The sequence below is a fragment of the Siniperca chuatsi genome, linkage group LG12 (assembly GCF_020085105.1).
Source record: "Siniperca chuatsi isolate FFG_IHB_CAS linkage group LG12, ASM2008510v1, whole genome shotgun sequence".
In the NCBI taxonomy this organism is placed as follows: domain Eukaryota; kingdom Metazoa; phylum Chordata; class Actinopteri; order Centrarchiformes; family Sinipercidae; genus Siniperca; species Siniperca chuatsi.
In genome coordinates, this window is record NC_058053.1 from 10,988,013 (window position 1) to 10,998,486 (window position 10,474).

A 10,474-nucleotide genomic window follows, 5' to 3' on the forward strand; every position below is an offset into this window, starting at 1 on the left:
TGAAAAGTTGAGTAAGTTAAATTATATGCATAAGCATAATCATATGTGTGAGACGGATATGGTACATTTCTAGCCAATGTACTCAGCGCCTGGGACTGGACAGATAACCACAGCTCTGACAATCGTCTTGTGGCACTGATGTTCTTCCAGCTCCCTTTCTGGGTCTGTCCTCCACTTCATGTTTACCAGAACAAATCAACCACATAAAAGCAGGATTATGTGTATACAGTCATTACAATCACAAATGTGTTGCTTGTGTAAATATAAATGCTCTTTTGATGTTTCTCTGACCTCTGTTATTGCCCACATCTACTAGTCAAACAAGCTTTATAGAGGTCACTGAAGGGATGAGGTTTTTTCGTGGGCCGGTAGATTCCAGACTCTAGTTGGCTTAGGCAGCTTTTCTGTTAGATGACTGCTGATCGGGACGGAGTAGAGAGGCTGTCTGACTGCAGCTACTGACCTACATACAAAGTGAAGGGAGTAATGCCTATTATGTAAATTCCTCTGCCATCTTTTCAGGGAAACTGTGCCAACTTTTTTGCCTGGGGCCTCCGCTATTGGACTATTCCATGTCCAATCTATCCCCATCGCTCACTCTCTCCCCAAACAGTTACCACAGTGATGATGACATTCATACAAAGCCCAACTTGTGACTAACAGTGCCAAATAGCCATCAAGCTAGTAACAAATGTGCAGTATCAGCCAGATATTCTGTTGTGTGTCTTGTGACATACAGTGCCTATAAAAAGTACCCCCTTAGAGGGTTGCATGTTTTATTGTTTTACAACACTGAATCAGAGTAGATTTATTGTGGCTTTTTTTTTTACAGTAATCGTCAGAAAATATTAATTATAAATATAAAATAGGCTTCTTGTTTGCAGATACAGGTGTATTTATACTGCAATCAAGCGGTACCCTACACACAGGTGATCTCCCTTTAACTAATTATGTGACTCTAAAACCAACTGGATGACAATATCAAAAATAAGCGACTTTTTGCCACATTCTTCTTTTCCTAATTTTTCCTATATCTTCCACATGGTGTCACTGTTCTGAAATAACGCCGCCATAATGTTGCTACATGTTGTTTCTTTTTAAGGTCAAAGTTTACTGCATGCGGAAGTGGCATGCAGGTTAGTGGGGGGGTTTTCATACATCCATGGGTTATTCTATGCTCCTTTTTCCTGCAATGTTTGGCTCTCCATAAATCAATACAATAAGTTTGATGATTTTTCTCTTTTGACAAGTGGCTAACTGATGTTAGGTAAGTGGCGGAGAAATTTACTGTGATAACTGACGTTGTTTAAAAGCTAGGTCGATAGAGTTACACAACACTTCAAGCTAACTAGCTTGCAACTAATGTTAGCTAACTATAAATAACACTAACGTTGGCTGTTGTTATTAACCCAAACATGTTGCATGTAATAGCTAACGTTTTGTCCAACATGGTCTATGAATTATTTGTCTTCCTTCAGAATCTGAGCTAACGCTAGCTAGCTAAGTTAAACTTTACAGCTATCGTTACGCTAGTAACGGTACAGTCAACATCTTTTATACGTTAGCATACATTCAACGTTTGGTCTCAATGGGTTAACATTAACAAACAACAAAAAGCTTTTCTTTAGCTTGAAATTAGTCTTTAGCTAATGGAGCCAACATTCATAAAAGCGTTGTTAGTACCTAACAATACGTTGATATAACATAGTACTAACGAGTTATGTTTAACGTTAGCTAGGCAGTTATTTGAAGCTTGAACATTAACGTTATATTCTAAAGTGAAAGCACTAAAATAGTCCTCTAATTCAGTGTTATTTCAAGAACAGCTACCATGTGCTAACAGTCTTTACTGTTTTTCCAACCTTCCTGCAGCTTCCCCACATGTCTGCAACAATGACCACCATTGTCCATGATACTACAGAGGCAGTGTGCCTGTCCTCTGAGTACAACCTGTATCTCAAGCCCATTGCCAAAATGACCATCAGTGTGGCTCTGCCCCAGCTCAAGCTGCCAGGCAAGAGCATCTCCAACTGGGAGGTAATGGAGAGGGTAAAGGCCATGGTAGCTCCAGAGCAGTTTTCAGCCCTGCGAATCTCCAAGAGTACCATGGACTTCATCCGCTTTGAGGGCGAGGTGGAAAACAAGACAGTAGTCAAGGGCCTGCTGGGCCGCCTGGATGGGAAGAGCATCAAACTTAGTGGATTTACTGATGTACTGAAGGTAAGGCTGACATTATAGTGGACCACAAATCCCATGGTGAACCTTTGCTGGTTATGTTGCTGATTGCAGCGTCTGTATTTGGTTATTCCTTGGTTATTTTGGAGGCTGTAGTTTGTGGTGCAGTTGAGTTGCATTGTGTTACAATGACAGATTTTCTAATATTTTGCCCACCCCATTTATATCAGTGAGTAGAAACTAAATATTAGAAAAACTTCTCAGTATAATGCAATACAATTAAACAGCACCACAAATTACATCTTCCAAAATGAAGTTGAATAAAACAACTCTCTAAAACAGTTTCTAAAACTTGATTTATTGCAAGGCTGATGTATTAAGCCCAGTTCAAACAAAAGATTCGCAACAAGACGAGTTGAAACTTGCAATTACTTGCAATGCGTCAGTCTGCAACGCTCTGAAACTTGCCAGTTTACACTAATGTGACTAGACGAGATGGTGTATCGTCATCATATCAACGACTCTGCTTTTTTGTAGCTGGATATAATTTGTAGCGTCTTAAAATATGAATGAGGATAGTGATAGTGAGTTACTTGCTACAGTTACATTTCTAGTATTAATGAAACGGCGAAAAAAAATTGCTATTGTGCAATGTGACAAAGGGCAGTTTGTTTGTTGATCTTATTTGACACGGAAGACGGAACCGTGACTTGAGACCATGGACGTTTATATTGCAGATTCCGTCGCGGTTAGAGAACCGTTACACCCCTACAACTGAGTGTATATCAACCCTTCTCTCCTCCTCTTTCTTAGGTTCGTGCAGTAGAAAATAAGGTGGACTTCCCTACACGTCACGACTGGGACTCCTTCTTCCGCGACGCCAAGGACATGAATGAGACTGTGCCAGGAGAGAGGCCTGACACCATCCACCTGGAGGGACTTCCTTGCCGCTGGTTCAGCCAGAAAGACAGCCATTACCCAGACCGGCCCTCTGAAGAGGTCCTCATTGCTGTCTTCCAGACATTTGGCAAGGTGGTACATGTTTCTCTTTCTGCTTTTCTATATTCATGAAATTAACCTGAACACAAAATTCATTATGTTATTTGTTAGTTTGAAATAAGATAATGTCCCACTAGGCTGTAAGACACAGCTATTGTAATGTGGCCTTCGCTGCAAACATAACATACCATGCATACATTACTGAAGACCTATTCTTACTTTTTTGGCCTGTTAATTTAGCATAGACAAGGCTGGTATTACAGTACATCTGTACAAATGTTGTAATGATTGGGTTTTTGGAGCACTGATCCTTACTGTATGTGACATAAAGGGGGTGGAGGTGGAAAGTCACTGCTGTTGAGAGTAGAGCTGTAGTCCCTCCTCAAACTGATCGATTCTGCATGCTTTGACTTTTGTAATAAATGGAAGTTAATAAACTTTGTTTCACTCAAACAATCAAATTAAAAGACATAGCTGTGATTTTATGCAAAACATTTTAGTGGTAGACCTTTCTGAACTTATTTGACTGAGAACACTTAAACACACACCCTAGTTAAATATTGCAAGAAATCACCAAAAGTCATGTATATCATATCATCGATATTAAGAAATTATATTTGATTTTGTCTATGCTACCGTTTTGATTGTAGGTACGAAACGTTGACATCCCCATGCTGGACCCGTACCGGGAGGAGATGCTTGACAAGAACTTCAACACATTCAGTTTCGGGGGTCATCTGAACTTTGAGGCTTATGTGCAGTACCAGGAGTACTGCGGCTTCACCAAGGCGATGGACACTCTGCGCAGCATGAAGCTGATGCTGAAAGGAGATGATGGAAAGGCAGTGGCCTGCAACATCAAGGTACTGTAGGTTCTCATGAAGTACTGCACTATCCATGTTAATATATATATTCATATTTTCTCCCAGAACTAAGAAGTTTGGGGTGAGTTGATATTCCATTTCCCAAAAGCTTCCCATTTCTGAGATTCATTGTGTTCCTAATTAAGCTTGATTAAGTGGTTTGAGTTCTTAAATGTCTTCAATCCTAGATAGAGAAACTGATCTGTACAAACTTTAACGGGCAGTGTCGAGAAAAATTGAGTTTAACTCAAGCTGTATAAAGAGAGTTATTTTCCCAATAAGGTGAATTGTGAAGCTTCGTGTTTCTTTCTTCTTGGCTACACACATGTTAAATTCACTATCCTAGCCTGGCAGGCCTAGGCAGTGGATGTAGCTTAAGCCTCATTTCCACTGCATGGTACGGCTCGACTCAGCTCGACTCAGCTCGACTCGCGTGAAACCATTCATTTTTGGTTTTCTATTGGCAGAAGTTGTGGATAGTACCTGGTACTTTTTTTTGTATCACCTCGGTCGAGGTTCCAATGAGCTGAGCCAATACTAAAAGTTGGAGTTAAAACACTACAGACCAGTGATTGGTCAGAGAGAATTGTCTCTAGATGTCGTCTCTTCGTCTGCACTCGGATGTAGGATTTCCCAAACTCTGCTGTTTGTCTCCTTGCTGTGACAAACAGCCACATACCGAGAATTGAGAACACCATCCCTTTAATATCCTCCGCTGTTCCTGTGTTTGTGTTCTTTTTAAATCACGATTGTGAAGATGGAGGTAAAATGATTGTCCCTGAATTTTCAGTTGTAAAATCCTTCCTCATAGCATTATAAGCCACTATGCAGTGTTTGTATCTGTGTTAGCGCACAAACTCATGGATGTATTTCTCAAACTGGCCTTCCTGGATTATATTTAATTTTCTCACTGCAGCCACAAGCCCCCACCAGCACAGGCCTTTGCAGTTCATTTAACACATTGCTATTTTTGGTCTGATTGACCACTAAGGGCATACCGTATCAGAGATCTGCATGCCTCTGTTTTGTGTGTGAGGCCACCAGTGAATTGCAACTGCTGTAGTGATATTGCAGATAGGCAGATTTTAGATTAGACTGTGTTGTTCAGAGTCACATAGCAGCTTTAAGACCTGTTTAGTGGAATGAGAATTAAAGCCGTGTCATCATTCTTTCCAAGTTAATGAGGGTAGGGGAGAGCCAGGTCTCTTATGAATAAAGCTTCAGTGTAAAATCTAAATTAGGGTCAAAGAAGCAAAGGAAATATGTATAAAAAAGAGGAACAAAAGAAGATATTGTAATTTGGTTCTGTTATTAGATTACATAAATACACAAAGGACATGGCATGTTATAATCTCACCAGCTCTTGCTTGAACATGGAGGGTTTTATCTTGCTTGCATATGATATAAAGTATTTTAAAACTGATGACCCTCATAATCTTGCCTGATGATCAGTATTGTACTGAGTCAGTTTTAACCGAGCCACTGTGGTAATCAACAGGCAAAAACTCATTACATTATCAAACTATCTACTGTGGACTACAAAATCAATATCAAGCTGTTGTTATTAACATGTTCTACCATCTGTTCTTCATTGCTCTGCCATGCCAGAATAGCCTAAACCTTCTTAAGCACCTGTTTTTAGAAACAACGGAGAGCTGAATCTGACTTACTCTAATTATTTTACTCTCCACTTTGACAAGACTGTTGAGTCTGTTTTTTTTTCTGGACAGGCTGAAATGACCATACCACAGCACAATGCAAAACGATACAACAGATTCATTAACACCGCAAAAAAACATAGATGCTCAAAACACTAAAATAGTTTTTGAAAAAGAGATTCTTGTTGCTGTAGTACTACGAACATGAAAGCACTTTTTGTGAGCCTTGTATCTGTGCATATGTGTTTTCCTTAGGTGGCCTTTGACACCAGCAAGCACCTGAGTGAGTTAGCTCTGAAGAGGAGGAGCCTGGAGAGGCTGAAGTTACAGGAGCTTGAGAGGCAGAGAGAGGAGCTGAAACGACGGGAGAAGGAAGAGGAGGAGCGACGTAAGGAGGAGGAGAGGTATGATGGATTACAAAGCTCCAGAAGATTCATGTAACTGTGAATCAGGGCAATGACCCCCAATTTATCGTTTTGTACTACTGCATTCATATTTTATGGGAAAGAAAGGAGATAATAGTAAATATTTAAAAATACAGTTATGCTCCCCTTCTGTCTGACCTTCATATAAATGTTTCACCTGTCCATGAAGTTTACCCACCTTTTATATTCATATCCATCCCCAACTCACCCATTTTAGAGGTCTTATTAATTATTAACTTATTAATAAACGTTCAACTTATTTTGAGGAACAACAACTGAGGGTTTGGGAATTCATTTTCAGTATAATATTGAATGGGTGGCAACAATTTTAATTTGATTTTGCACTCACTGCTCTAAAAAACAGTTACGATGCATTGCCACACAGCACTGTTTGACAGAGTGTATAGCAAAAACCACTAATAACAGATATTCACGGAGGACAATTCACCTTTTTGTTTAGGAAACAGAAGGAGCAGGAAGAGGAAGAGAAGGAGAGGAGGAAGGAAGAGAGAATAAGAAAACGAGAGCAGAAGTTGCGGGAGAGAGAGGAGAGGAAGAACCTGAAGAGGGTGAGGCGACAGCAGGAAGAGGAGCAGAAGAAGCTGCAGATGAAGATCGCCATGGAGGAGAGGAGGTTGCTGCTGGCTCAGCGCAACCTGGAATCCATACGGCTCATTGCTGAGCTGCTGGCCAGGGCCAAGGTACAGCATGTACACAAAGATACACAATATACACACATCCATCTGGTATGTAATAAGACACTTTTGATTTTGATACCAATACTGAGGTACATAATGTGAAAGCACTGTAAATTAAGCTTAAATGTTTTTAATATTCAACATCAAAGAAATCAGTACAACTTATTGTGTCTGTTAATGTTGGAGTTCATCTTTAAAGGAATAGTTTGACATTTTGCGAAATGTGCTTGTTCGCTTTGTTGCCGAGAGTTAGACGAGAAGATTGATACTACTCTCATATTTGTCCATTGAATATGAAGACAACTCTCCAAGAAGTTACTGCTTGCAGCCAAGAAGTAGTCTGGCACATAACCCCCCGTAATACCACAACTTGTTGTTTTTACACGTCAGATTTTGTACGAATTAAACAAACAGGATAAAACGTGGAGATTGGTGAGCTTGCTGGTACATGGTTTTGGTACCTTTGGACAGAACCAGGTGAGCTGTTTCACAAGAGTAGAACCTTTTTATTACTGCTTGATAAAGAGATTGCGTGCTTTGCAGAAAATTACTTGGATGACACTGTAATGTTTCATATTGGCCTAGAGTAGGTTAGAGCAGTGTCTCATCCTGACTGTCTAACTTGAATTTGGATTTTGCTGATGATTGTGGGGGGTTTTTTTTGCCTTCAATTTTTTTTGTTTCTCTTATCTTTACCTACATTGTTTCCGCCTCCTCTCCAGGCGCTAAAGCAGCAGCAGCAGGAGAAAGAGAGGGCTGAAAGGGAGGAACAGGAAAAGCAGGAGCAGGCTCGTCAGAAGGAGGAACTAGCTCGTCTTCAGCAGCTGGAGGCCTGCCGACGCAAGCAGGAGGAGGAGCTCCGGAGGGTGGAGGTGGAGAAGGAGCGAGCACTGGAGCTCCAGCGCCGAGAGAAGGAGCTGAGGGAGAGACTGGTTTGCAACCTGTTGAAGAAGAGCAGCAGTAAAACCACAAGACCTCCAGGCACGCAGGACCAGGCTGCCCCTGTAACGAGTGAGGAGGCCTCTGATCCTGGTGGCAATGATGTGATGTTGGGGGTCCTGGGCCGGGTAAACGGAGTGAAGGCAGTTGAGAGCAAAGACAAGCAGGTGTCCAAATCTAGTGTGTCCCAAGTTTTGGGGAAAAATAGAGCAACAGAGGAGAGGAGAGGAGGGGAGGACAGGAAGAAAGACCAGGAGGGGAGGAGGGAAGAGGTGGTGAGTAGCAGGCACAGTAGGGAGCAAGCAAGGGACCGGGACCGCTCCCACAGAGAGATGAGCTCCTACAGCCGGGGGAGGAGGAGGCACTCCCGCAGCTACAGCAGGAGAAGAAGGAGCTCCAGCCGGCGAAAGAGGAGCTCCAGTCGTCATAGGAGGAGCCACAGTCATCACGGCAGCAGGAGGCACAGCCACAGCCATTGCAGTAGGAGCACAAGCTCCAGTCGGGAAAGGAGCCGGAGCAGCAGTGGGAGGAGTTACAGCAGAGGGAGGAGCCGCAGGCATAGTCACCGTAGATACAGCAGAGGCAGCTCCAGGAGCAGCAATAAAAGTAGAGACAGCCATTACATTCGAAGATACAGGAGACACAGCAACAGTAGAGACAGGAGCCACTCCAGACGACGCTAATCTCATCAATATTACCAGTTTATTGATTTATATAGTTTCCATTTCTGGTCTTACACCTAAAGTTTCAGAAGAAGAATAGATATTTTTGGTCCCTTGATTAAGTAATGTGACAGTGCACCCAATGGCTTTTTTCAGAATAGGGCTTCAGAATAAGACATCTTAGATATAAAACAAAAATCCCACAGAAGTAAAATCAACTCCACAGAATCAACTAAAACAACATATGTAAGTGTTCCCTGTATGTGTAAGGCAATTTACGTTTCTGCACTTGATTCTAGGGAGTTGCGTTTACCTGTTTTTGTTTTTGTTTTTTCACATTTCATATTGTTAGATTGAAGCAGAAGTTTGTCAAAAGAATTTGTCAAAATATTCATATTGTGTTTTACATTTATCAATTTCATGGCATAAAACGCTAAATGTGCTATTTGGTTTCTAGAATGTTGTTCTTTAATATGTGTGAAAGACATCAACATTTGGACTGAAGTACACTAAAACTCTTGTGAAAATTAGAATAACAGGAATAAACATAATAGGGTATTAATATTTGATTCAAAGTTAGTGATCATTATATAATCATTGATATTCAATATTTTGGAAGGTTAGAACCTTGACTTTCTGATAGATTAAAGGCTAATATCATAGACTCACTGTATTTGTAGATTGACCAGTCTAATCTTACTGTCAACCCAAAAGCCTGTTGGTGACCTTCATTTTCTGCGTGTGGGTTGTCTTTGTGCATGAAAAACTGTGAGCTATAGAAAATGACAAGTACAGAGGGCAAATTGTGTTTGGATGTGACACCAGTCTGTTTAGTTTCAAACACTGAGACCTCATGGCATGCCATAGTTGTGGAAAACTTAAGTTGACTACCGGTCTAAAATGAATGGCCGCTGGTCCATTAAAAATGTGAAATTTCCACAGACTATAAGAAACATACCTTTAGTTTGGCTGACCTGCAGACAGCCTAACATATTTCTTGGAATACTGCTTCAGTATTGGCTGTGTTGCTGATAAGCAGCTCAGAAAAACACCCAACTGAATTCCACAACAGACTTGTTGTTGAGCTCAACCAAGCAGCACCATTTTTGATGATCATATAGTTTCAGCTGACAAAGACTGATTTCTTTTAGGCGTATTTCAATTTCTTAATGTTTGGAAGAATATTTAAAAGAAAAAGTAATTTGTTGATTGAGTGAGTTGTGTGAAGACTTGATGTTGAAAGTCATAATGATGATAGCATAATGACATAATGGACCTGACTCAGCAAGCAGTGTACTCCCACTTCCCTTGGTCATGTGAGTCTTGAATACAAGTGATGGATTTGAGATCTGTCTAATTTATTTCTGTCTGCGATAAAGTTTAATCATCGTTTAGGAAACCAGCTCCTGGGATTCAAGGTAAACCAGCACAATACCAAGTAAAAATGGGATCTTAGGATGTAACTCTTTCTGCTTTCATGTTCACAATGTTGTGCTGCATACATTTCTTTACTATTAACTGTTTTCTTAGCTGTATTTCCGCTTCAGGGAAGTCAATCAAATCAAATTGTTTTGTTGACACTGCTACACCGACATCGACTTGTCATGGCAAAGCCTGTTTGTTCTGTGTACTGTATGCTCATGATCTACTAGAGCATGCCTTGCGTACACATGGTTAAAATTAAAATCCAAGCTGAAAATTGAAAAGCATTGTTTTCTTTCATTGAAGATGTACCATGCAATCTTGTGTACTATAATGAGAAGCTTCAAAATATCAAGTGTTAAAATATTGGGTTTTCTACTTTAACACTGTCTTATGCTCCACTGTGATCAACAACATTAAAATTCTGTGTCAAAAGTGCTTATTGTCAGTCAGTTTTTGAAAAGCCTTCCTTGGAAACGTCTGCATGATTTACTGCTAATTGAGCCATGATCTGAGCAACTGATGTCCATTTTTACCTCGATCAAGGTGACCACTTAACCAACTCCAGCTGTGGTATCTGTATCCTGTCCGTAATGAACTATAATTAATAGTCAAACTGATTAGTGTAATCTC

At 40.6% G+C, this 10,474-nt stretch overlaps 1 protein-coding gene across 1 annotated transcript; it reads left to right on the forward strand.

Moving 5' to 3' along the window:
- Positions 1-1,099: 1,099 nt before the first annotated feature.
- Positions 1,100-10,279, forward strand: akap17a (A kinase (PRKA) anchor protein 17A). The gene is made up of 7 exons (XM_044217427.1): positions 1,100-1,267; positions 1,873-2,220; positions 2,989-3,207; positions 3,825-4,037; positions 5,951-6,099; positions 6,581-6,821; positions 7,541-10,279. The coding sequence occupies exons 2-7, from the start codon at positions 1,882-1,884 to the stop codon at positions 8,438-8,440; spliced, it is 2,061 nt and encodes a 686-aa protein (XP_044073362.1). The 5' UTR covers positions 1,100-1,267; positions 1,873-1,881; the 3' UTR covers positions 8,441-10,279.
- Positions 10,280-10,474: the final 195 nt, after the last annotated feature.